Here is a 27,918-nt window from a genome sequence, read left to right on the forward strand (position 1 = left end):
CCTAATTCTGCTGCTATGTCTTATGGTCTTATGGTTATACAGTGACCGACGTGTCCCCACCAGTGCTGTATCCCAGTGTTATACAGTGACCGACGTGTCCCCACCAGTACTGTACCCCAGTGTTATACAGTGACCGACGTGTCCCCACCAGTACTGTATCCCAGTGTTATACAGAGACAGACCCGTCCCCACCAGTACTGTATCCCAGTGTTATACAGTGACCGACGTGTCCCCACCAGTACTGTACCCCAGTGTTATACAGTGACCGACGTGTCCCCACCAGTACTGTACCCCAGTGTTATACAGTGACCGACGTGTCCCCACCAGTACTGTATCCCAGTGTTATACAGTGACAGACCCGTCCCCACCAGTACTGTACCCCAGTGTTATACAGTGACAGACCCGTCCCCACCAGTACTGTACCCCAGTGTTATACAGTGACCGACGTGTCCCCACCAGTACTGTACCCCAGTGTTATACAGTGACAGACCCGTCCCCACCTGTACTGTACCCCAGTGTTATACAGTGACCGACGTGTCCCCACCAGTACTGTACCCCAGTGTTATACAGTGACAGACCCGTCCCCACCAGTACTGTACCCCAGTGTTATAGTGACAGACACGTCCCCACCAGTACTGTACCCCAGTGTTATACAGTGACCGACGTGTCCCCACCAGTACTGTATCCCAGTGTTATACAGTGACCGACGTGTCCCCACTAGTACTGTACCCCAGTGTTATACAGCGACAGTCCCGTCCCCACTAGTACTGTACCCCAGTGTTATACAGTGACAGACCTGTCCCCACCAGTACTGTACCCCAGTGTTATACAGTGACAGACCCGTACGCACCAGTACTGTACCCCAGTGTTATACAGTGACAGACCCATCCCCACCAGTACTGTACCCCAGTGTTATACAGTGACAGACCCGTCCCCACCAGTACTGTACCCCAGTGTTATACAGTGACAGATCCACCCCCACCAGTACTGTACCCCAGTGTTATACAGTGACAGACCCGTCCCCACCAGTACTGTACCGCAGTGTTATACAGTGACAGACCCGTCCCCACCAGTACTGTACCCCAGTGTTATACAGTGACAGACCCGTCCCCACCAGTACTGTACCCCAGTGTTATACAGGGACAGACCCGTCCCCACCAGTAGTGTACCCCAGTGTTATACAGTGACAGACCCATCCCCACCAGTACTGTACCCCAGTGTTATACAGTGACACACCCGTCCCCACCAGTACTGTACCCAGTGTTATACAGTGACAGACCCGTCCCCACCAGTACTGTACCCCAGTGTTATACAGTGACAGACCCGTCCCCACCAGTACTGTACCCCGTGTTATACAGTGACAGACCCATCCCCACCAGTACTGTACCCCAGTGTTATACAGTGACACACCCGTCCCCACCAGTACTGTACCCAGTGTTATACAGTGACAGACCCGTCCCCACCAGTACTGTACCCCAGTGTTATACAGTGACAGACCTGTCCCCACCAGTGCTGTACCCAGTGTTATACAGTGACAGACCCGTCCCCACCAGTACTGTACCCCAGTGTTATACAGTGACAGACCTGTCCCCACCAGTGCTGTACCCCAGTGTTATACAGTGACAGACCCGTCCCCACCAGTACTGTACCCCGTGTTATACAGTGACAGACCCATCCCCACCAGTACTGTACCCCAGTGTTATACAGTGACACACCCGTCCCCACCAGTACTGTACCCAGTGTTATACAGTGACAGACCCGTCCCCACCAGTACTGTACCCCAGTGTTATACAGTGACAGACCCGTCCCCACCAGTACTGTACCCCAGTGTTATACAGTGACAGACCTGTCCCCACCAGTACTGTACCCCAGTGTTATACAGTGACAGACCCGTCCCCACCAGTACTGTATCCCAGTGTTATACAGTGACAGACCCATCCCCACCGGTACTGTACCCCAGTGTTATACAGTGACAGACCTGTCCCCACCAGTACTGTACCCCAGTGTTATACAGTGACAGACCCGTCCCCACCAGTACTGTACCCCAGTGTTATACAGTGACAGACCTGTCCCCACCAGTACTGTACCCCAGTGTTATACAGTGACAGACCCGTCCCCACCAGTACTGTACCCCAGTGTTATACAGTGACAGACCCATCCCCACGACAGACCCATCCCCACCGGTACTGTACCCCAGTGTTATACAGTGACAGACCTGTCCCCACCAGTACTGTACCCCAGTGTTATACAGTGACAGACCCATCCCCACCAGTACTGTACCCCTGTGTTATACAGCGACAGACCCATCCCCACCAGTACTGTACCCCTGTGTTATACAGTGACAGACCCATCCCCACCAGTACTGTACCCCAGTGTTATACAGCGACAGACCCATCCCCACCAGTACTGTACCCCTGTGTTATACAGTGACAGACCCATCCCCACCGGTACTGTACCCCAGTGTTATACAGTGACAGACCTGTCCCCACCAGTACTGTACCCCAGTGTTATACAGTGACAGACCCATCCCCACCAGTACTGTACCCCAGTGTTATACAGTGACAGACCCGTCCCCACCAGTACTGTATCCCAGTGTTATACAGTGACAGACCCGTCCCCACCAGTACTGTACCCCAGTGTTATACAGTGACAGACCTGTCCCCACCAGTACTGTACCCCAGTGTTATACAGTGACATACCCGTCCCCACCAGTACTGTACCCCAGTGTTATACAGTGTCAGACCCGTCCCCACCAGTACTGTACCCCAGTGTTATACAGTGTCAGACCCGTCCCCACCAGTACTGTACCCCAGTGTTATACAGTGACAGACCCGTCCCCACCAGTACTGTACCCCAGTGTGAGACAGTGACAGACCTGTCCCCACCAGTACTCTACCCCAGTGTTATACAGTGACAGACCCGTCCCCACCAGTACTGTACCCCAGTGTTATACAGCGACAGACCCGTCCCCACCAGTACTGTACCCCAGTGTTATACAGCGACAGACCCGTCCCCACCAGTACTGTACCCCAGTGTTATACAGTGACAGACCCGTCCCCACCAGTACTGTACCCCGTGTTATACAGTGACAGACCCGTCCCCACCAGTACTGTACCCCAGTGTTATACAGTGACCGACGTGTCCCCACCAGTACTCTACCCCGTGTTATACAGTGACAGACCCGTCCCCACCAGTACTGTACCCCAGTGTTATACAGTGACAGGCCCGTCCCCACCAGTACTGTACCCCAGTGTTATACAGTGACAGACCCGTCCCCACCAGTACTGTACCCCAGTGTTATACAGTGACAGACCCGACCCACCAGTACTGTACCCCAGTGTTATACAGTGACAGACCCGTCCCCACCAGTACTGTACCCCAGTGTTATACAGCGACAGACCCGTCCCCACTAGTACTGTACCCCAGTGTTATACAGCGACAGACCCGTCCCCACCAGTATTGTACCCCAGTGTTATACAGTGACAGACCCGTCCCCACCAGTACTGTACCCCAGTGTTGTACAGTGACAGACCCGTCCCCACCAGTACTGTACCCCAGTGTTATACAGTGACAGACCCATCCCCACCAGTACTGTACTCCAGTGTTATACAGTGACAGACCCGTCCCCACCAGTACTGTACCCCAGTGTTATACAGCGACAGACCCGTCCCCACCAGTATTGTACCCCAGTGTTATACAGTGACAGACCCGTCCCCACCAGTACTGTACCCCAGTGTTGTACAGTGACAGACCCGTCCCCACCAGTACTGTACCCCAGTGTTATACAGTGACAGACCCATCCCCACCAGTACTGTACCCCAGTGTTATACAGTGACAGACCCGTCCCCACCAGTACTGTACCCCAGTGTTATACAGTGACAGACCCGTCCCCACCAGTACTGTACCCCAGTGTTATACAGTGACAGACCCGTCCCCACCAGTATTGTACCCCAGTGTTATACAGTGACAGACCCGTCCCCACCAGTACTGTACCCCAGTGTTATACAGTGACAGACCCGTCCCCACCAGTACTGTACCCCAGTGTTATACAGTGACAGACCCGTCCCCACCAGTACTGTACCCCAGTGTTATACAGTGACAGACCCGTCCCCACCAGTATTGTACCCCAGTGTTATACAGTGACAGACCCGTCCCCACCAATACTGTACCCCAGTGTTATACAGTGACAGACCCGTCCCCACCAGTACTGTACCCCAGTGTTATACAGTGACAGACCCGTCCCCAGCAGTACTGTACCCCAGTGTTATACAGTGACAGACCCGTCCCCACCAGTACTGTACCCCAGTGTTATACAGTGACTGACCCGTCTCCACCAGTACTGTACCCCAGTGTTATACAGTGACAGACCAGTCCCCACCAGTACTGTACCCCAGTGTTATACAGTGACAGACCCGTCCCCACCAGTACTGTACTCCAGTGTTATACAGTGACAGACCAGTCCCCACCAGTACTGTACCCCAGTGTTATACAGTGACAGACCCGTCCCCACCAGTATTGTACCCCAGTGTTATACAGTGACAGACCCGTCCCCACCAGTACTGTACCCCAGTGTTATACAGTGACAGACCCGTCCCCACCAGTACTGTACCCCAGTGTTATACAGTGACAGACCCGTCCCCACCAGTACTGTACCCCAGTGTCAAACAGTGACAGACCCGTCCCCACCAGTACTGTACACCAGTGTTATACAGTGACAGACCCGTCCCCACCGGTACTGTACCCCAGTGTTATACAGTGACAGACCCGTCCCCACCAGTATTGTACCCCAGTGTTATACAGTGACAGACCCGTCCCCACCAGTACTGTACACCAGTGTTATACAGTGACAGACCCGTCCCCACCGGTACTATACCCCAGTGTTATACAGTGACAGACCCGTCCCCACCAGTACTGTACCCCAGTGTCAAACAGTGACAGACCCGTCCCCACCAGTACTGTACCCCAGAGTTATTCAGCGACGGACCCGTCCCCACCAGTACTGTACCCCAGTGTTATACAGTGACAGACCCGTCCCCACCAGTACTGTACCCCAGTGTTATACAGTGACTGACCCGTCCCCACCAGTACTGTACCCCAGTGTTATACAGTGACAGACCCGTCCCCACCAGTACTGTACCCCAGTGTCATACAGTGACAGACCCGTCCCCACCAGTACTGTACCCCAGTGTTATACAGTGACAGACCCGTCCCCACCAGTACTGTACCCCAGTGTTATACAGTGACAGACCTGTCCTCACCAGTACTGTACCCCAGTGTTATAGTGACAGACCCGTCCCCACCAGTACTGTATCCCAGTGTTGTACAGTGACAGACCCGTCCCCACCAGTACTGTACCCCAGTGTTATACAGCGACAGACCCGTCCCCACCAGTACTGTACCCCAGTGTTATACAGTGACATACCCGTCCCCACCAGTACTGTACCCCAGTGTTATACAGTGACAGACCCATCCCCACCCGTACTGTACCCCAGTGTTATACAGTGACATACCCGTCCCCAACAGTACTGGACCCCAGTGTTATACAGTGACAGACCTGTCCCCACCAGTACTGTACCCCAGTGTTATACAGTGACAGACCCGTCCCCACCAGTACTGTACCCCAGTGTTATACAGTGACAGACCCGTCCCCACCAGTACTGTACCCCAGTGTTATACAGTGACAGACACGTCCCCTCCAGTACTGTACCCCAGTGTTATACAGTGACAGACCCATCCCCACCAGTGCTGTACCCCAGTGTTATACAGTGACAGACCCGTCCCCACCAGTACTGTACACCAGTGTTATACAGTGACAGACCCATCCCCACCAGTACTGTACCCCAGTGTTATACTGCGACAGACCCATCCTCACCTGTACTGTACCCCAGTGTTATACAGTGACAGACACGTCCCCACTAGTACTGTACCCCAGTGTTATACAGTGACAGACCCGTCCCCACCAGTACTGTACCCCAGTGTTATACAGTGACAGACCCGTCACCACCAGTACTGTACCCCAGTGTCATACAGTGACAGACCCGTCCCCACCAGTACTGTACACCAGTGTTATACAGTGACAGACCCGTCCCCACCAGTACTGTACCCCAGTGTTATACAGTGACAGACCCGTCCCCACCAGTACTGTACCCCAGTGTTATACAGTGACAGACCCGTCCCCACCAGTACTGTACCCCAGTGTTATACAGTGACAGACCCATCCCCACCCGTACTGTACCCCAGTGTTATACAGTGACATACCCGTCCCCAACAGTACTGTACCCCAGTGTTATACAGCGACAGACCCGTCCCCACCAGTACTGTACCCCAGTGTTATACAGTGACAGACCCGTCCCCACCAGTACTGTACCCCAGTGTTATACAGTGACAGACCTGTCCCCACCAGTACTGTACCCCAGTGTTAGACAGTGACAGACCCGTCCCCACCAGTACTGTACCCCAGTGTTATACAGTGACAGACCCGTCCCCACCAGTACTGTACCCCAGTGTTATACAGTGACAGACACGTCCCCACTAGTACTGTACCCCAGTGTTATACAGTGACAGACCCGTCCCCACCAGTACTGTATCCCAGTGTTATACAGTGACAGACCCGTCCCCACCAGTACTGTACCCCAGTGTTATACAGCGACAGACCCGTCCCCACCAGTACTGTACCCCAGTGTTATACAGTGACAGACCCATCCCCACCAGTACTGTACCCCTGTGTTATACAGCGACAGACCCATCCGCCTCCGTACTGTACCCCAGTGTTATACAGTGACATACCCGTCCCCAACAGTACTGTACCCCAGTGTTTTACAGTGACAGATTCGTCCCCACCAGTACTGTACCCCAGTGTTATACAGTGACAGACCCGTCCCCACCAGTACTGTACCCCAGTGTTATACAGTGACAGACCCGTCCCCACCAGTACTGTACCCCAGTGTTATACAGTGACAGACCCGTCCCCACCAGTGCTGTACCCCAGTGTTATACAGTGACAGACCCGTCCCCACCAGTACTGTACCCCAGTGTTATACAGCGACAGACCCGTCCCCACCAGTACTGTACCCCAGTGTTATACAGCGACAGACCCGTCCCCACCAGTACTGTACCCCAGTGTTATACAGTGACAGACACGTCTCCACTAGTACTGTACCCCATTGTTATACAGTGACAGACCCGTCCCCACCAGTACTGTACCCCAGTGTTATACAGTGACAGACCCGTCCCCACCAGTACTGTACCCCAGTGTTATACAGTGACAGACCTGTCCCCACCAGTACTGTACCCCAGTGTTATACAGTGACAGACCCGTCCCAACCAGTACTGTACCCCAGTGTTATACAGTGACAGACCCGTCCCCACCAGTACTGTACCCCAATGTTATACAGTGACAGACCCGTCCCCACCAGTACTGTACCCCAGTGTTATACAGCGACAGACCCGTCCCCACCAGTACTGTACCCCAGTGTTATACAGTGACAGACCCGTTCCCACCAGTACTGTACCCCAGTGTTATACAGTGACAGACCCGTCCCCACCAGTACTGTACCCCAGTGTTAAACAGAGACAGACCCGTCCCCACCAGTACTGTACCCCAGTGTTATACAGTGACAGACCCATCCCCACCAGTACTGTACCCCAGTGTTATACAGTGACAGACCTGTCCCCACCAGTACTGTACCCCAGTGTTATACAGTGACAGACCCGTCCCCACCAGTACTGTACCCCAGTGTTATACAGTGACAGACCCATCCCCACCAGTACTGTACCCCAGTGTTATACAGTGACAGACCCGTCCCCACCAGTACTGTACCCCAGTGTTATACAGTGACAGACCCGTCCCCACCAGTACTGTACCCCAGTGTTATACAGTGACAGACCCGTCCCCACCAGTACTGTACACCAGTGTGAGACAGTGACAGACCTGTCCCCACCAGTACTGTACCCCAGTGTTATACAGTGACAGACCTGTCCCCACCAGTACTGTACCCCAGTGTTATACAGTGACAGACCCGTCCCCACCAGTACTGTACCCCAGTGTTATACAGTGACAGACCCGTCCCCACCAGTACTGTACCCGAGTGTTATACAGTGACAGACCTGTCCCCACCAGTACTGTACCCCAGTGTTATACAGTGACAGACCTGTCCCCACCAGTACTGTACCCCAGTGTTATACAGTGACAGACCCGTCCCCACCAGTACTGTACCCCAGTGTTATACAGTGACAGACCCGTCCCCACCAGTACTGTACCCCAGTGTTATACAGTGACAGACCTGTCCCCACCAGTACTGTACCCCAGTGTTATAGTGACAGACCCGTCCCCACCAGTACTGCACCCCAGTGTTATACAGTGACAGACCTGTCCCCACCAGTACTGTACCCCAGTGTTATACAGTGACAGACCCGTCCCCACCAGTACTGTACCCCAGTGTTATACAGTGACAGACCTGTCCCCACCAGTACTGTACCCCAGTGTTATACAGTGACAGACCCGTGCCCACCAGTACTGTACCCCAGTGTTATACAGTGACAGACCCGACGCCACCAGTACTGTACCCCAGTGTTATACAGTGACAGACCCGTCCCCACCAGTACTGTACCCCAGTGTTATACAGTGACAGACCCGACGCCACCAGTACTGTACCCCAGTGTTATACAGTGACAGGCCCGTCCCCACCAGTACTGTACCCCAGTGTTATACAGTGACAGACCTGTCCCCACCAGTACTGTACCCCAGTGTTATACAGTGACAGGCCCATCCCCACCAGTACTGTACCCCAATGTTATACAGTGACAGACCCGTCCCCACCAGTGCTGCATCCCAGTGTTATACAGTGACCGACGTGTCCCCACCAGTACTCTACCCCGTGTTATACAGTGACAGACCCGTCCCCACCAGTACTGTACCCCAGTGTTATACAGTGACAGACCCGTCCCCACCAGTACTGTACCCCAGTGTTATACAGTGACAGACCCGTCCCCACCAGTACTGTACCCCAGTGTTATACAGTGACCGACGTGTCCCCACCAGTACTCTACCCCGTGTTATACAGTGACAGACCCGTCCCCACCAGTACTGTACCCCAGTGTTATACAGTGACAGGCCCGTCCCCACCAGTACTGTACCCCAGTGTTATACAGTGACAGACCCGTCCCCACCAGTACTGTACCCCAGTGTTATACAGTGACAGACCCATCCCCACCAGTACTGTACCCCAGTGTTATACAGTGACAGACCCGTCCCCACCAGTACTGTACCCCAGTGTTATACAGCGACAGACCCGTCCCCACTAGTACTGTACCCCAGTGTTATACAGCGACAGACCCGTCCCCACCAGTATTGTACCCCAGTGTTATACAGTGACAGACCCGTCCCCACCAGTACTGTACCCCAGTGTTGTACAGTGACAGACCCGTCCCCACCAGTACTGTACCCCAGTGTTATACAGTGACAGACCCGTCCCCACCAGTACTGTACCCCAGTGTTATACAGTGACAGACCCATCCCCACCAGTACTGTACTCCAGTGTTATACAGTGACAGACCCGTCCCCACCAGTACTGTACCCCAGTGTTATACAGCGACAGACCCGTCCCCACCAGTATTGTACCCCAGTGTTATACAGTGACAGACCCGTCCCCACCAGTACTGTACCCCAGTGTTGTACAGTGACAGACCCGTCCCCACCAGTACTGTACCCCAGTGTTATACAGTGACAGACCCATCCCCACCAGTACTGTACCCCAGTGTTATACAGTGACAGACCCGTCCCCACCAGTACTGTACCCCAGTGTTATACAGTGACAGACCCGTCCCCACCAGTACTGTACCCCAGTGTTATACAGTGACAGACCCGTCCCCACCAGTATTGTACCCCAGTGTTATACAGTGACAGACCCGTCCCCACCAGTACTGTACCCCAGTGTTATACAGTGACAGACCCGTCCCCACCAGTACTGTACCCCAGTGTTATACAGTGACAGACCCGTCCCCACCAGTACTGTACCCCAGTGTTATACAGTGACAGACCCGTCCCCACCAGTATTGTACCCCAGTGTTATACAGTGACAGACCCGTCCCCACCAATACTGTACCCCAGTGTTATACAGTGACAGACCCGTCCCCACCAGTACTGTACCCCAGTGTTATACAGTGACAGACCCGTCCCCAGCAGTACTGTACCCCAGTGTTATACAGTGACAGACCCGTCCCCACCAGTACTGTACCCCAGTGTTATACAGTGACTGACCCGTCTCCACCAGTACTGTACCCCAGTGTTATACAGTGACAGACCAGTCCCCACCAGTACTGTACCCCAGTGTTATACAGTGACAGACCCGTCCCCACCAGTACTGTACTCCAGTGTTATACAGTGACAGACCAGTCCCCACCAGTACTGTACCCCAGTGTTATACAGTGACAGACCCGTCCCCACCAGTATTGTACCCCAGTGTTATACAGTGACAGACCCGTCCCCACCAGTACTGTACCCCAGTGTTATACAGTGACAGACCCGTCCCCACCAGTACTGTACCCCAGTGTTATACAGTGACAGACCCGTCCCCACCAGTACTGTACCCCAGTGTCAAACAGTGACAGACCCGTCCCCACCAGTACTGTACACCAGTGTTATACAGTGACAGACCCGTCCCCACCGGTACTGTACCCCAGTGTTATACAGTGACAGACCCGTCCCCACCAGTATTGTACCCCAGTGTTATACAGTGACAGACCCGTCCCCACCAGTACTGTACACCAGTGTTATACAGTGACAGACCCGTCCCCACCGGTACTATACCCCAGTGTTATACAGTGACAGACCCGTCCCCACCAGTACTGTACCCCAGTGTCAAACAGTGACAGACCCGTCCCCACCAGTACTGTACCCCAGAGTTATTCAGCGACGGACCCGTCCCCACCAGTACTGTACCCCAGTGTTATACAGTGACAGACCCGTCCCCACCAGTACTGTACCCCAGTGTTATACAGTGACTGACCCGTCCCCACCAGTACTGTACCCCAGTGTTATACAGTGACAGACCCGTCCCCACCAGTACTGTACCCCAGTGTCATACAGTGACAGACCCGTCCCCACCAGTACTGTACCCCAGTGTTATACAGTGACAGACCCGTCCCCACCAGTACTGTACCCCAGTGTTATACAGTGACAGACCTGTCCTCACCAGTACTGTACCCCAGTGTTATAGTGACAGACCCGTCCCCACCAGTACTGTATCCCAGTGTTGTACAGTGACAGACCCGTCCCCACCAGTACTGTACCCCAGTGTTATACAGCGACAGACCCGTCCCCACCAGTACTGTACCCCAGTGTTATACAGTGACATACCCGTCCCCACCAGTACTGTACCCCAGTGTTATACAGTGACAGACCCATCCCCACCCGTACTGTACCCCAGTGTTATACAGTGACATACCCGTCCCCAACAGTACTGGACCCCAGTGTTATACAGTGACAGACCTGTCCCCACCAGTACTGTACCCCAGTGTTATACAGTGACAGACCCGTCCCCACCAGTACTGTACCCCAGTGTTATACAGTGACAGACCCGTCCCCACCAGTACTGTACCCCAGTGTTATACAGTGACAGACACGTCCCCACCAGTACTGTACCCCAGTGTTATACAGTGACAGACCCATCCCCACCAGTGCTGTACCCCAGTGTTATACAGTGACAGACCCGTCCCCACCAGTACTGTACACCAGTGTTATACAGTGACAGACCCATCCCCACCAGTACTGTACCCCAGTGTTATACTGCGACAGACCCATCCTCACCTGTACTGTACCCCAGTGTTATACAGTGACAGACACGTCCCCACTAGTACTGTACCCCAGTGTTATACAGTGACAGACCCGTCCCCACCAGTACTGTACCCCAGTGTTATACAGTGACAGACCCGTCACCACCAGTACTGTACCCCAGTGTCATACAGTGACAGACCCGTCCCCACCAGTACTGTACACCAGTGTTATACAGTGACAGACCCGTCCCCACCAGTACTGTACCCCAGTGTTATACAGTGACAGACCCGTCCCCACCAGTACTGTACCCCAGTGTTATACAGTGACAGACCCGTCCCCACCAGTACTGTACCCCAGTGTTATACAGTGACAGACCCATCCCCACCCGTACTGTACCCCAGTGTTATACAGTGACATACCCGTCCCCAACAGTACTGTACCCCAGTGTTATACAGCGACAGACCCGTCCCCACCAGTACTGTACCCCAGTGTTATACAGTGACAGACCCGTCCCCACCAGTACTGTACCCCAGTGTTATACAGTGACAGACCTGTCCCCACCAGTACTGTACCCCAGTGTTAGACAGTGACAGACCCGTCCCCACCAGTACTGTACCCCAGTGTTATACAGTGACAGACCCGTCCCCACCAGTACTGTACCCCAGTGTTATACAGTGACAGACACGTCCCCACTAGTACTGTACCCCAGTGTTATACAGTGACAGACCCGTCCCCACCAGTACTGTATCCCAGTGTTATACAGTGACAGACCCGTCCCCACCAGTACTGTACCCCAGTGTTATACAGCGACAGACCCGTCCCCACCAGTACTGTACCCCAGTGTTATACAGTGACAGACCCATCCCCACCAGTACTGTACCCCTGTGTTATACAGCGACAGACCCATCCGCCTCCGTACTGTACCCCAGTGTTATACAGTGACATACCCGTCCCCAACAGTACTGTACCCCAGTGTTTTACAGTGACAGATTCGTCCCCACCAGTACTGTACCCCAGTGTTATACAGTGACAGACCCGTCCCCACCAGTACTGTACCCCAGTGTTATACAGTGACAGACCCGTCCCCACCAGTACTGTACCCCAGTGTTATACAGTGACAGACCCGTCCCCACCAGTGCTGTACCCCAGTGTTATACAGTGACAGACCCGTCCCCACCAGTACTGTACCCCAGTGTTATACAGCGACAGACCCGTCCCCACCAGTACTGTACCCCAGTGTTATACAGCGACAGACCCGTCCCCACCAGTACTGTACCCCAGTGTTATACAGTGACAGACACGTCTCCACTAGTACTGTACCCCATTGTTATACAGTGACAGACCCGTCCCCACCAGTACTGTACCCCAGTGTTATACAGTGACAGACCCGTCCCCACCAGTACTGTACCCCAGTGTTATACAGTGACAGACCTGTCCCCACCAGTACTGTACCCCAGTGTTATACAGTGACAGACCCGTCCCAACCAGTACTGTACCCCAGTGTTATACAGTGACAGACCCGTCCCCACCAGTACTGTACCCCAATGTTATACAGTGACAGACCCGTCCCCACCAGTACTGTACCCCAGTGTTATACAGCGACAGACCCGTCCCCACCAGTACTGTACCCCAGTGTTATACAGTGACAGACCCGTTCCCACCAGTACTGTACCCCAGTGTTATACAGTGACAGACCCGTCCCCACCAGTACTGTACCCCAGTGTTAAACAGAGACAGACCCGTCCCCACCAGTACTGTACCCCAGTGTTATACAGTGACAGACCCATCCCCACCAGTACTGTACCCCAGTGTTATACAGTGACAGACCTGTCCCCACCAGTACTGTACCCCAGTGTTATACAGTGACAGACCCGTCCCCACCAGTACTGTACCCCAGTGTTATACAGTGACAGACCCATCCCCACCAGTACTGTACCCCAGTGTTATACAGTGACAGACCCGTCCCCACCAGTACTGTACCCCAGTGTTATACAGTGACAGACCCGTCCCCACCAGTACTGTACCCCAGTGTTATACAGTGACAGACCCGTCCCCACCAGTACTGTACACCAGTGTGAGACAGTGACAGACCTGTCCCCACCAGTACTGTACCCCAGTGTTATACAGTGACAGACCTGTCCCCACCAGTACTGTACCCCAGTGTTATACAGTGACAGACCCGTCCCCACCAGTACTGTACCCCAGTGTTATACAGTGACAGACCCGTCCCCACCAGTACTGTACCCGAGTGTTATACAGTGACAGACCTGTCCCCACCAGTACTGTACCCCAGTGTTATACAGTGACAGACCTGTCCCCACCAGTACTGTACCCCAGTGTTATACAGTGACAGACCCGTCCCCACCAGTACTGTACCCCAGTGTTATACAGTGACAGACCCGTCCCCACCAGTACTGTACCCCAGTGTTATACAGTGACAGACCTGTCCCCACCAGTACTGTACCCCAGTGTTATAGTGACAGACCCGTCCCCACCAGTACTGCACCCCAGTGTTATACAGTGACAGACCTGTCCCCACCAGTACTGTACCCCAGTGTTATACAGTGACAGACCCGTCCCCACCAGTACTGTACCCCAGTGTTATACAGTGACAGACCTGTCCCCACCAGTACTGTACCCCAGTGTTATACAGTGACAGACCCGTGCCCACCAGTACTGTACCCCAGTGTTATACAGTGACAGACCCGACGCCACCAGTACTGTACCCCAGTGTTATACAGTGACAGACCCGTCCCCACCAGTACTGTACCCCAGTGTTATACAGCGACAGACCCGTCCCCACCAGTACTGTACCCCAGTGTTATACAGTGACAGACCTGTCCCCACCAGTACTGTACCCCAGTGTTATACAGTGACAGACCTGTCCCCACCAGTACTGTATCCCAGTGTTATACAGTGACAGACCCGTCCCCACCAGTACTGTACCCCAGTGTTATACAGTGACAGACCCGTCCCCACCAGTACTGTACCCCAGTGTTATACAGTGACAGACCCGTCCCCACCAGTACTGTACCCCAGTGTTATGCAGTGACAGACCCGTCCCCACCAGTACTGTACCCCAGTGTTATGCAGTGACAGTCCCGTCCCCACCAGTACTGTACCCCAGTGTTATGCAGTGACAGACCTGTCCCCACCAGTACTGTACCCCAGTGTTATACAGTGACAGACCTGTCCCCACCAGTACTGTACCCCAGTGTTATACAGTGACAGACCCGTCCCCACCAGTACTGTACCCCAGTGTTATACAGTGACAGACCCGTCCCCACCAGTACTGTACCCCAGTGTTATACAGTGACAGACCCGTCCCCACCAGTACTGTACCCCAGTGTTATACAGTGACAGACCCGTCCCCACCAGTACTGTACCCCAGTGTTATACAGTGACAGACCCGTCCCCACCAGTACTGTACCCCAGTGTTATACAGTGACAGACCCGTCCCCACCAGTACTGTACCCCAGTGTTATACAGTGACAGACCCGTCCCCACCAGTACTGTACCCCAGTGTTATGCAGTGACAGACCCGTCCCCACCAGTACTGTACCCCAGTGTTATACAGCGGCAGACCCGTCCCCACCAGTACTGTACCCCAGTGTTATAGTGACAGACCCGTCCCCACCAGTACTGTACCCCAGTGTTATGCAGTGACAGACCCAGCCTGAATAAATGTCTGACATTTGTAGCCTGCACTGGCTGCCTGTTCTGTGCCGCACAGTCCTGCCTCGGGTTTGATCCCTCACTCCAAAACTATTTCTCTCTTCTGTCCATCTATCCGTCTTTTGTCAATAATTACTTGTTTGTTTTCTTTGCAGACCAACAGTAGCAGAATGAGTGGTGACATAGGTGCCGGGAGACCCCTGAAGGTTGGCTGGCGTGTTGAAGTGATTGGCAAGGGGCACCGTGGCACTGTTGCATATGTCGGTGCCACAATGTTTGCCTCTGGTAAATGGGTTGGAGTGATTCTGGATGATGCCAAGGGGAAGAATGATGGTACGGTGCAAGGCAAGCGATACTTCACCTGTGAAGAGAGTCATGGCATCTTCGTACGTCAGTCCCAGGTAATGTTGGTCAGAGTCCCTGTGTTGAAGGGAGGTAGGGGGCTTTTCACAGTAACTTCCTTGATGCCTACTTGTGACAATAAGCGATTATTATTATTATTTTTGTAACTGGTGTGTTTTCCGAAGTCGTTTTGGGTTTGTTAGGGTCGCAGTTGATGTTATAACTGGATGGGAAGATCCGAGAATGGGACGCTGTCTCAAAAGACCATATGATTAACGTTTTTGAAGAAACCTTGGAGGAACAGTTTTAACAAGTTTAAAAAAAAAAAAAAAAAAAAATTAATTATGTAAAGTTGGATTCTGATATGATACTTTACTCCCCTCTTGGCTTCCCAAATATACACCAATTTCAAGATTAACACAGGATACAAAATATATCTTTGGCTACAATAGTCTGCACACAGTCCCTTGTAAACACACAGGGTGACTGTGGTAATACACACTCCTATCCGAACCCAAGTGAATGTCTGTGGTTTTCTTTTCAAAACCCTCCTGATTCTTATCCCGTGAGCCAGCCTGTCTCACTGAACCCTGGCTTCTACAGAAGTCATTTCAAATTCCCCTCTCAAAAGTCACACTTTCAAATTTTCTTTTAAATAATGCTTTCTTTCAACTGCTCCAATCAATGTTTTGCTTTCAGGTTATACACCTCCCTCTTCAGATTGCTTTTGTCTTATAGGCTTTTCCACAAACTCCGAGAGCCAGCCACCAATTTCCGTCGTTATTTCAACACCCCTTTCACAGGATGTCATAAACTCTCAGGAACCTGAAAATCACTTCAGATATCTTTGTGTGGTCTCGGCCTTCTCAGCTCTGCCTGTCTTTGCTGAGCAGTTATCCGTCCTCACACCTTCAACGTCGGGTTTCTTGGAAACGTCTTTTCATTTCTCTAGTTTCCTAACTAGTTGGATTTTAATTCTCTAAACCATTGAGGTTTAGCACGGTGAGGGGCAGCACGGTAGCATTGTGGATAGCACAATTGCTTCACAGCTCCAGGGTCCCAGGTTCGATTCCGGCTTGGGTCATTGTCTGTGCGGAGTCTGCACGTCCTCCCCGTGTGTGCGTGGGTTTCCTCCGGGTGCTCCGGTTTCCTCCCACAGTCCAAAGATGTGCAGGTTAGGTGGATTGGCCGTGATAAATTGCCCTTAGTGTCGAAAATTGCCCTTAGGGTGGGGTTACTGGGTTATGGGGATAGGGTGGAGGTGTTGACCTTGGGTAGGGTGCTCTTTCCAAGAGTGGGTGCAGACTCGATGGGCTGAATGGCCTCCTTCTGCACTGTAAATTCTATGATCTAGTACTCCATGGTGTGGCTTTTCTTCTAGCAAAGCTGAGAGAGATGTTCCCTCTCTGGCCATCTAAACCGACTGCTTCAAGCTGAGCTGTGAGAGCTGCCCCCTCCTTATGCCCAACTGCAACATCCAGCAAAACAGTAAACTCAGAAACCCACTGAACTGAAAGGTGCCCCAAATTGCTTAGCAACAACCTCAAACTTCTTGCAGTTTTTATTTCTTTCTTATGCCATAACTTCCCCCCCTCTCCCCCCATGCATATTAAAAACAGCTTTGTCGAGCAGGAATCTAACTTAAGTTAAACCCACTTATTTTTTATACCTTATTTTTAATATTTACCAATACAAATGTAAATCCCTTTAAACCACTGTTGTTTTCCAAACCCCTCCTATTTGAAGGAAATGAATCTTCTGAACCATGCAGATTTCTTTACACTGGTATTACATCCACATCACAAATATCTCACCAGGTAACTTATTACATCATACAAGTAAACTTTTCATTGTTCTCAACTGCAGATGTGTTCTGGGCGAGGCGTTTTCAGAACCCCAAAATGTATCGTGGAGTTCAACCAACCTCCCCCTTTAAAGTATTTGTTGCTTTTCCTAGCACACGGCTTGTTCCCTAGGTGTGGGATTACAATTATGGACACGTGGGTTTTTAAACACAAAACACTGTTTATTCCATGAACTCAACATCTTAAATAAACATTGGATCTCTTAACACCCCTTACTTCAAAGATAACTCAGAAAATATTGCAACAGTAAATAATTCCTTAAAATGTTCCTTCAAACGTCCAAGAGACTTAACACCTTTAAACAGAATCACATCAGGTTAAAGGCTTTACTATTATGAGTTTAAATCACCCAAATGATCCAGAGAGAGTCTTTCATGTCAGAGATCCAGCTCACTGCAAACACAGACACTCCCAAGCTCTTTTCAAACTGCCAAATTAAACTGCAAAATGGCTAACCGAACCTCGGCTCCACCCACTCTCTGACATCACTGTTTTCTTAAAGGTACATTGCTTAAACAGCCATGTCTTAAAGGTACTCTCACATGACAGATGTCACCTTATATAATTAAAATGATTTAGCCAAAGACCGAGAATAACTTCCCAGCGTTATCAAACACACGGTAACACCAGACTCCAGTGTTCTGTTTCTTTTTCATCTGATTGCTCATTTTCAAGTCCAAAATAAATGTTTCAGTTAAGTCTTCAGGGCAGGTGACCTATTCGTCACTTGCAGGCATCGTTCTGCTCTCGAGCCCACTTTCCAAATTTGCACGGTAAATCTGCATCTCGATTTAACAGACAAAATAGTCGTGCTCGAACATCTCAATTCTTCTCTGATCAAAATCTCTTTCAGCTGTTTCAAGAATGTTGTTAAGATGCTTCTTTTGTTCATTCAAAATAGTTTCATCCCCTTGCTTAATTTGTTCTTTGAATTTCTGTGGCCTTGTTAGAACATCGAACAATACAGCACAGAACAGGCCCTTCGGCCCACAATGTTGTGCCGAACTTTTGTCCTAGATTAAGAACAAATTGAAATGAAATGAAATGAAAATCGCTTATTGTCACAAGTAGGCTTCAATGAAGTTACTGTGAAAATCCCCTAGTCGCCACATTCCGGTGCCTGTTCGGGGAGGCTGGTACGGGAATTGAACCGTGCTGCTGGCCTGCCTTGGTCTGCTTTAAAAGCCAACGATTTAGCCCAGTGTGCTAAACCAACCCCTCATGAAATGAAATGAAATAAATCTATACCGCATCATTTTACCGTAATCCATGTACCTATCCAATAGCCGCTTGAAGGTCCCTAATGTTTCCGACTCAACTACTTCCACAGGCAGTGCATTCCATGCCCCCACTACTCTCTGGGTAAAGAACCTACCTCTGATATCCCTCCTATATCTTCCACCTTTCACCTTAAATTTATGTCCCCTTGTAATGGTTTGATCCACCCGGGGAAAAAGTCTCTGACTGTCTACTCTATCTATTACCCTGATCATCTTATAAACCTCTATCAAGTCACCCCTCATCCTTCTCCATTCTAATGAGAAAAGGCCTAGCACCCTCAACCTTTCCTCGTAAGACCTACTCTCCATTCCAGGCAACATCCTGGTAAATCTCCTTTGCACCTTTTCCAAAGCTTCCACATCCTTCCTAAAATGAGGTGACCAGAACTGTACACAGTACTCCAAATGTGGCCTTACCAAAGTTTTGTACAGCTGCATCATCACCTCACGGCTTTTAAATTCACTCCCTCTGCTAATGAATGCGAGCACACCATAGGCCTTCTTCACAGCTCTATCCACTTGAGTGGCAACTTTCAAAGATGTATGAACATAGAACCCAAGATCTCTCTGCTCCTCCACATTGCCAAGAACTCTACCGTTAACCCTGTATTCCGCATTCATATTTTTCCTTCCAAAATGGACAACCTTACACTTTTCAGGGGTAAACTCCATCTGCCACTTCTCAGCCCAGCTCTGCATCCTATCTATGTCTCTTTGCAGCCGACAACAGCCCTCCTCACTATCCACAACTCCACCAATCTTCATATCGTCTGCAAATTTACTGACCCACCCTTCTGCAAATTTACTGACCCACCCTTCAACTCCCTCATCCAAGTCATTAATGAAAATCACATACAGCAGAGGACCCAGAACTGATCCCTGCAGTGCGCCACTGGTAACTGGGATCCAGGCTGAATATTTGCCATCCACCACCACTCTCTGACTTCTATCGGTTAGCCAGTTCGTTATCCAACTGGCCAAATTTCCCACTATCCCATGCCTCCTTACTTTCTGCATAAGCCTACCATGGGGAACCTTATCAAATACCTTACTAAAATCCATGTACACTACATCCACTGCTTTACCTTCATCCACATGCTTGGTCACCTCCTCAAAGAATTCAATAAGATTTGTAAGGCAAGACCTACCCCTCACAAATCCGTGCTGACTATCCCTAATCAAGCAGTGTCTTTCCAGATGCTCAGAAATCCTATCCTTCAGTACCCTTTCCATGACTTTGCCTACCACCGAAGTAAGACTAACTGGCCTGTAATTCCCAGGGTTATCCCTAGTCCCTTTTTTGAACAGGGGCACAACATTCGCCACTCTCCAATCCCCTGGTTTCGCCACTCTCCAATCCCCTCCATCGAGTCTGCACCGGCTCTTGGAAAGAGCACCCTACCCAAGGTCAACACCTCCACCCTATCCCCATAACCCAGTAACCCCACCCAACACTAAGAGCAATTTTGGACACTAAGGGCAATTTATCATGGCCAATCCACCTAACCTGCACATCTTTGGACTGTGGGAGGATGTGCAGACTCCGCACAGACAGTGACCCAAGCCGGAATCGAACCTGGGACCCTGGAGCTGTGAAGCAATTGTGCTATCCACAATGCTACCGTGCTGCCCCAGTTTCACACTGTCCTCTCCAACAATCTTTCACCTCATTCGTAAATACAAAATTGTCGTTTCAAATACTTTCTTTTCAATTCAGTTTGAATCATGTCAATCACTTCCTCTCTCTCTGAAGTTTCATTGTTCGTTCTGGATTGGATTGGATTTGTTTATTGTCACGTGTACCGAGGTGCAGTGAAAAGTATTTTTCTGCGAGCAGCTCAACAGATCATTAAGTACATGAGAAGAAAAGGGAGAACGAGTATAGGTTAAGTAAAAAGTGGATCTGTTTGGGAGAGCTCGCAAAGAGTCGCCTCGCTCCGGCGCCATCTTGGAAATTTACTCTGACCCTTCAACTTGTTTGCACAAGTTCTGGATTATCTCAGTAGACTTTTAATGGTCTTTGGTAAACTATTCACTTGCCTTTCTTCCAACTATTGCGCATGTGATTAGGGGTGGTATGTTGAGATGGATAGAAAACTGGTTGGAAGACAGGAAACAAAGAGTAGGAATTACCGGGTCCTTTTCAAATTGGCAGGCAGTGACTAGTGGGGTTCCACAGGGATCAGTGCTGGGACCCCAGCTATTCACAATATTTATTAATGATTCAGATGAGGGAACAAAATATCAAATCTCCAAGTTTGCAGACGACACCAAGTTGGGTGGGAGGGTGAGCTGTGAGGAGGATGCAGAGATCCTGCAGTGTGATTTGGACAGATTGAGTGATTTGGCAAATGAATGGGAGATGCAGTATAATTCGGAAAATGCGACGTGACTTAATTTTACATAAGAACATAATAACTAGGAGCAGGAGTCGGCCATCTGGCCCCTCGAGCCTGCTCCACCATTCAATGAGATCCTGGCTGATCTTTTGTGGACTCAGCTCCACTTTCCGGCCCGAACTCCATAACCCTTAATCCCTTTATTCTTCAAAAAACTATCTATCTTTATCTTAAAAACATTTAATGAAGGAGCCTCAACTGCTTCACTGGGCAAGGAATTCCATAGATTCACAACCCTTTGGGTGAAGAAGTTCCTCCTAAACTCAGTCCTAAATCTACTTCCCCTTATTTTGAGGCTATGCCCCCTAGTTCTGCTTTCACCCGCCAGTGGAAACAACCTGCCCGCATCTATCCTATCTATTCCCTTCATAATCTTATATGTTTCTATAAGATCCCCCCTCATCCTTCTAAATTCCAACGAGTACAGTCCCAGTCTACTCAACCTCTCCTCGTAATCCAACCCCTTCAGCTCTGGGATTAACCTAGTGAATCTCCTCTGCACATCCTCCAGTGCCAGTACGTCCTTTCTCAAGTAAGGAGACCAAAACTGAACACAATACTCCAGGTGTGGCCTCACTAACACCTTATACAATTGCAGCAGAACCTCCCTAGTCTTAAACTCCATCCCCCGAGCAATGAAGGACAAAATTCCATTTGCCTTTTTGTTTTAAAATATGTTTATTAAGAAATTTTCAACCATACAACCCCCCCCCCCCCCCCCCCCCGGGTAACAAAAAGAAAAGAAAAGTTGCACAGCAAGACATAAACATATCAAATTAACATAATACAGAACTTTGTACATTGGATTCCTCCCGCACATATCAACTTTCTGGAACATCCTGAGCACCTTCCACATCTGTCCTCCACTCCAAAGAACCTACTCAGCCTCGCCCCCGTCATATGCGCTCTGTGAACCACCTTAAATTGTATCAGGCTAAGCCTGACACACGAGGAAGAGGAATTAACCCTACTTAGGGCATCAGCCCCCAGACCCTCTTCAATCTCCTCCCCCAACTCCTCCTCCCATTTACCCTTCAGCTCCTCTACCAAAGCCTCCCCCTCTTCTTTCATCTCCTGGTATATCGCCGACACCTTGCCCTCTCCGACCCATACACCCGAGATCACCCTATCTTGAAACCCCTGTGCCGGGAGCAACGAAAATTCCCTCACCTGCCGCCTCACAAACGCCCTCACTTGCATGTACCTGAAAGCGTTTCCCGGGGGTAGCCCAAACTTCTCCTCCAGTGCCCCTAAGCTCGCGAATGTCCCGTCAATGAACAGGTCCCCCATTCTTCTAATCCCTGCCCGATGCCAGCTCTGAAACCCCCCGTCCATCCTTCCCCGGGACAAACCGGTGGTTACCCCTGATCGGGGACCACACCGAGGCTCCCATCGCACCCCGGTGCCGTCTCCACTGGCCCCAGATCTTTAGCGTTGCCGCCACCACCGGGCTTGTGGTATACTTTGTCGGCGAGAGCGGCAGCGGTGCCGTCACCAGTGCCCCCAGGCTCGTTTCTTTACAGGACGCCATCTCCAACCTCTTCCACGCCGCCCCCTCTCCCTCCATCACCCACTTACGGATCATCGCCACATTGGCTGCCCAGTAATAGCCACCCAGATTTGGCAACGCCAACCCTCCTCGGTCCCTACTGCGCTCCAGAAACCCCCTCCTTACCCTCGGGGTCTTATTCGCCCACACAAAACCCATAATACTCCTGCCTACCCTCTTAAAAAAGGCCTTGGTGATCACAATAGGAAGGCACTGGAATACAAAAAGAAACCTCGGGAGGACCACCATTTCAATCGACTGTACTCTGCCCGCTAGCGAGAGTGGCAACATGTCCCACCGTTTAAAGTCCTCCTCCATCTGTTCCACCAGCCGCGTCAAATTAAGTTTGTGCAGGGCCCCCCAACTCCTAGCTATTTGGATCCCCGAGTACCGAAAGCTCCTTTCCGCCCTCCTCAACGGCAGGTCGTCTATCCCTTTTCCCTGGTCCCCTGGATGCACCACGAAGAGCTCACTTTTCCCTACATTGAGCTGATAGCACAAAAAGTCCCCAAACTCCCTTAGAATCTGCATGACCTCCACCGTCCCCTCCACTGGATCCGCCACATACAGCAACAGGTCGTCTGCATATAGCGACACTCGATGTTCCTCTCCCCCTCGGACCACCCCCTTCCATTTCCCCGACTCCCTTAATGCCATGGCCAAAGGTTCAATTGCTAATGCAAACAACAGGGGGACCAGGGGGCACCCCTGCCTCGTCCCTCGATACAACCGAAAATACTCCGACCTCCGCCGATTCGTAGCCACACTCCCCACCGGGGCTCTATATAGGAGCCTAACCCAGTTTATAAACCCTCCCCCGAACCCAAACCTCCGCAACACTTCCCAGAGATACTCCCACTCTACTCGATCAAAGGCCTTCTCCGCGTCCATAGCTGCCACTATCTCCGCCTCTCCCTCCTCCGATGGCATCATAATCACATTTAGGAGCCGCCGCACATTGGTGTTTAGCTGCCTGCCCTTTATAAATCCCGTCTGGTCCTCGTGAATCACCCCTGGGACACAGTCCTCAATCCTCGTAGCCAGCACCTTCGCCAACAACTTAATATCCACGTTGAGGAGCGAGATCGGCCTGTACGACCCACATTGCAGTGGGTCCTTGACCTGCTTCAGGATCAAAGAGATCATCGCCTCCGACATTGTAGGGGGCAGGGTCCCCCCCTCCCTTGCCTCATTGAAAGTCCTCACCAGCAACGGGGCTAACATGTCTACATACTTCCTATAGAACTCAACCGGGAACCCATCCGGTCCCGGGGCCTTCCCTGCCTGCATGCTCCCCAGTCCTCTAATCAGCTCCTCCAACCCAATTGGTGCCCCCAAACCAGCCACCTCCTGCTCTCCACCCTTGGGAACCTTAATTGGTCCAAGAATCGCCGCATCCCCTCTTCTCCCGCTGGGGGCTGAGATCTGTACGGCTCCTCATAGAAGGCCTTGAATGCCTCATTTACTTTCACCGCACTCCGCACCGTAGTTCCCCTTCCATTCTTGACTCCACCAATCTCCCTCGCTACCATCCTCTTACGGAGCTGATGTGCCAGCATCCGGCTCGCCTTCTTCCCATACTCATACATCGCCCCCTGTGCCTTTCTCCACTGTGCCTCTGCCTTCCCTGTCGTCAACAGGTCGAATTCCGTCTGGAGACTTCGCCTCTCCCTGAGTAGTCCCTCATCCGGAGCCTCTGCATAGCTCCTGCCCACCCTTCGGATCTCCCCCACCAACCTCTCCCTCTCCTCTCTCTTCTCTCTATGAGCCCTGATGGAGATTAACTCTCCCCTGACCACCGCCTTCAGCGCCTCCCATACTACTCCCACCTGCACCTCCCCGTTGTCGTTGGCCTCCAAATACCTTTCAATGCACCCCCGCACCCTCCCTCGTCTGCCAGCAGTCCCACATCCAACCTCCACAATGGGCGTTGGTCCCTCTCCTCCCCCTAGCTCCAGCTCCACCCAGTGCGGGGCATGGTCTGAAATGGCTATGGCCGAATACTCCGTTCCCTCCACTTTCGGGATCGATGCCCTGCTCAGAACAAAAAAATCTATCCGGGAGTAGGTTTTGTGTACGTGGGAGAAAAAAGAAAATTCTCTGGCCAAAGGCCTGGCAAATCTCCACGGATCCACTCCCCCCACCTGGTCCATCAACCTCCCCGCCCCGCCGACTAGCCATCTCCTATTTTAGGCCAGTCCCGTGCCCGCACCTCCCGCACTCGAACCCCCGCCCCGACCACCTCTTCCGTTTTCAGTTCCCCCTCGGCCAATGCAGCAGCAACCCTATTTTCCCCCCCTCCCCCCACCCCCGCTAGATCCTGATCTAGCTCTTTTGCTCCCCCCATAATACTTCCGTAAGTCAGCTGACTCCTGCTGACCCCGGCTTCCCCCGCCTTCCTGTTGACCCCCCCCCCCCCCGGGGTGTGGAAATCCCTCCTCCTCCTTGCGCTCCTCCATCCCCCCCCCTCCCGCCCTTCCCTAAAGCAGGAAAAAGCCGCGCTTTCCTGAGCCAGCCCCGCCCCCTGTGGTGCAGCTCCTGTTGCGGCCTTATCCCAATTCCCCCATCCCCGGCCTCCCCTCCCTCCAGCACTGGCGCCCACATTCCTCACAGTCTCCCCATCAAAACTCTTCTCCCATCCCCATCCATCGTCCCACCCGTGAAACATTCTTTACCCATATTTACAACCCTGTATACAGTCAACATCTCCCCCACAACCACAGACCCTCAGTTTGAGTCCAATTTTTCCGTTTGGATAAAGGTCCAAGCCTCTTCTGGCGTTTCGAAATAGTGGTGTCGGTCCTGATACGTGACCCACAGTCGCGCTGGCTGCAGCATTCCGAATCTCACCCTCTTCCTATGCAGCACCGCCTTGGCCCGGTTGAAGCCAGCTCTCCTCTTTGCCACCTCCGCGCTCCAGTCCTGGTAGACTCGGATCACCGCATTCTCCCATCTACTGCTCTGCTCCTTCTTGGCCCATCTCAGGACACTCTCTTTGTCCGCGAAGCGATGGAACCTCTCCACTATCACCGGCCTTGGGTCTCCTCGCCAGGACCCGGTGAGCCCCTTCTAGCTCCAGGGGGCTCGGAGAGGCCTCCGCACCCATCAGCGAATGGAGCATCGTGCTCACGTACGCCCCGGCATCGGCCCCCTCCACCCCTTCAGGGAGACCCAGAATCCGGAGAGTCTTCCTCCTCGACCTGTTCTCCAGGACCTCGATTCTCTCGGCCCACCTTTGGGCAGCGCCTCGTGCGTCTCCACCTTTGCCGCCAGGCCCAAGATCTCGTCCTCGTTGGTTTTGTCCCTCACCTCTCGGAGCTCTACCTCCTGGGCCTTCTTGGTCTCCTTCAGCCCCTCGATCGCCGTCAGCATTGGTGCCAGTACCTCCTTTTTAAGCTCCTCCACGCAGCGCCTGAGAAACTCCTGCTGGTCCGGCCCCCATGCTGCTCAATCTCCGCCCTCCGCCATCTTGTTTTTTTCCCCTCGTTTCTGCCGCTGCTACAAAGCCACTTTTTCCCCCGCTCCACTTTTGGTCCCCTCCGTACACGACGGAAGGGGGACCTTGCTCTCACCTTCCCACATGGGAATCGGTCAAACAATTTCCGTTGGGGCTCCTCCGGAGAGCCCAAAAGTCCGTTCTAGTGGAAGCCGCCGAAATGTGCAGCTTAGCTCCGCATCGCCGCAACCGGAAGTCCTCCATTTGCCGCCTTAATCACCTGTTGCACCTGCAAACCAACTTTTTGTGACTCATGCACTAGCACACCCAGGTCTCACCGTCCCAAACCCCCAAAACACACCGTCCCAAACGCCCAAAACACACCGTCCCAAACCCCCAAAACACACCGTCCCAATCCCCCAAACCACACCGTCCCAAACCCCAAAACACACCGTCCCAAACCCCAAAACACACCGTCCCAAACCCCAAAACACACCGTCCCAAACCCCCAAAACACACCGTCCCAAACCCCCAAAACACACCGTCCCAAACCCCCAAAACACACCGTCCCAAACCCCCAAAACACACCGTCCCAAACCCCCAAAACACACCGTCCCAAACCCCCAAAACACACCGTTGGGGGTTTGGGACGGTGTGTTTTGGGGGTTTGGGACGGTGTGTTTTGGGGGTTTGGGACGGTGTGTTTTGGGAGTTTGGGACGGTGTGTTTTGGGGATTGGGACGGTGTGTTTTGGGGGTTTGGGACGGTGTGTTTTGGGGGTTTGGGACGGTGTGTTTTGGGGTTTGGGAAGGTGTGTTTTGGGGTTTGGGACGGTGTGTTTTGGGGGATTGGGACGGTGTGTTTTGGGGGATTGGGACGGTGTGTTTTGGGGGTTTGGGACGGTGTGTTTTGGGGGTTTGGGACGGTGTGTTTTGGGAGTTTGGGACGGTGTGTTTTGGGGGTTTGGGACGGTGTGTTTTGGGGGTTTGGGACGGTGTGTTTTGGGGTGTAGTTGATGTTCGATGATTGATGCCTTTTCAGTGGGTAGCTGAGTTTTCTGCTGTTGTGTTTCAGATCCAGCTTGTTGAGGATGCAGCTGACAGCACCTCTCCCGAAACCCCACAGGAAGCATCGTCTTCAAAGGTTCCCAAACGAGGTAGGGATCGTTCTCAGGAGGAAGAATGTTTTTACCAAGTCTCTGGTTAAATAGGCCACCGGGACCTGGGATCGCTGTCCTCGGCAACCCCTGGGAGCTCCAGCCCGGTACGGGGATTGAACCCACGCTGCTGCCTCGCTCTGCATCACCCCCCAGCCCCCCAGCCCGGTACGGGGATTGAACCCACGCTGCTGCCTCGCTCTGCATCACCCCCAGCCCGGTACGGGGATTGAACCCACGCTGCTGCCTCGCTCTGCATCACCCCCAGCCCGGTACGGGGACTGAACCCCGCCTGCTGCCTCGCTCTGCATCACCCCCCAGCCCAGTACGGGGATTGAACCCACGCTGCTGCCTCGCTCTGCATCACCCCCCAGCCCGGTACGGGGACTGAACCCACGCTGCTGCCTCGCTCTGCATCACCCCCCAGCCCGGTACGGGGATTG

At 52.3% G+C, this 27,918-nt stretch overlaps 1 protein-coding gene across 4 annotated transcripts in view; it reads left to right on the forward strand.

Moving 5' to 3' along the window:
• LOC140409375 (dynactin subunit 1-like) overlaps nucleotides 1-27,918 on the forward strand; it is a 276,463-nt gene that overhangs the window by 4,823 nt on the left and 243,722 nt on the right. For all 4 annotated transcript variants that reach the window (XM_072497822.1, XM_072497823.1, XM_072497824.1 and 1 more), the window contains exons 2-3: nucleotides 15,604-15,849; nucleotides 27,394-27,475. In XM_072497822.1, the coding sequence (XP_072353923.1) occupies nucleotides 15,604-15,849; nucleotides 27,394-27,475 (328 nt within the window). The remainder of the gene's footprint in view (nucleotides 1-15,603; nucleotides 15,850-27,393; nucleotides 27,476-27,918) is intronic.

The sequence above is a fragment of the Scyliorhinus torazame genome, chromosome 3 (genome assembly GCF_047496885.1).
Source record: "Scyliorhinus torazame isolate Kashiwa2021f chromosome 3, sScyTor2.1, whole genome shotgun sequence".
NCBI classification, from domain to species: domain Eukaryota; kingdom Metazoa; phylum Chordata; class Chondrichthyes; order Carcharhiniformes; family Scyliorhinidae; genus Scyliorhinus; species Scyliorhinus torazame.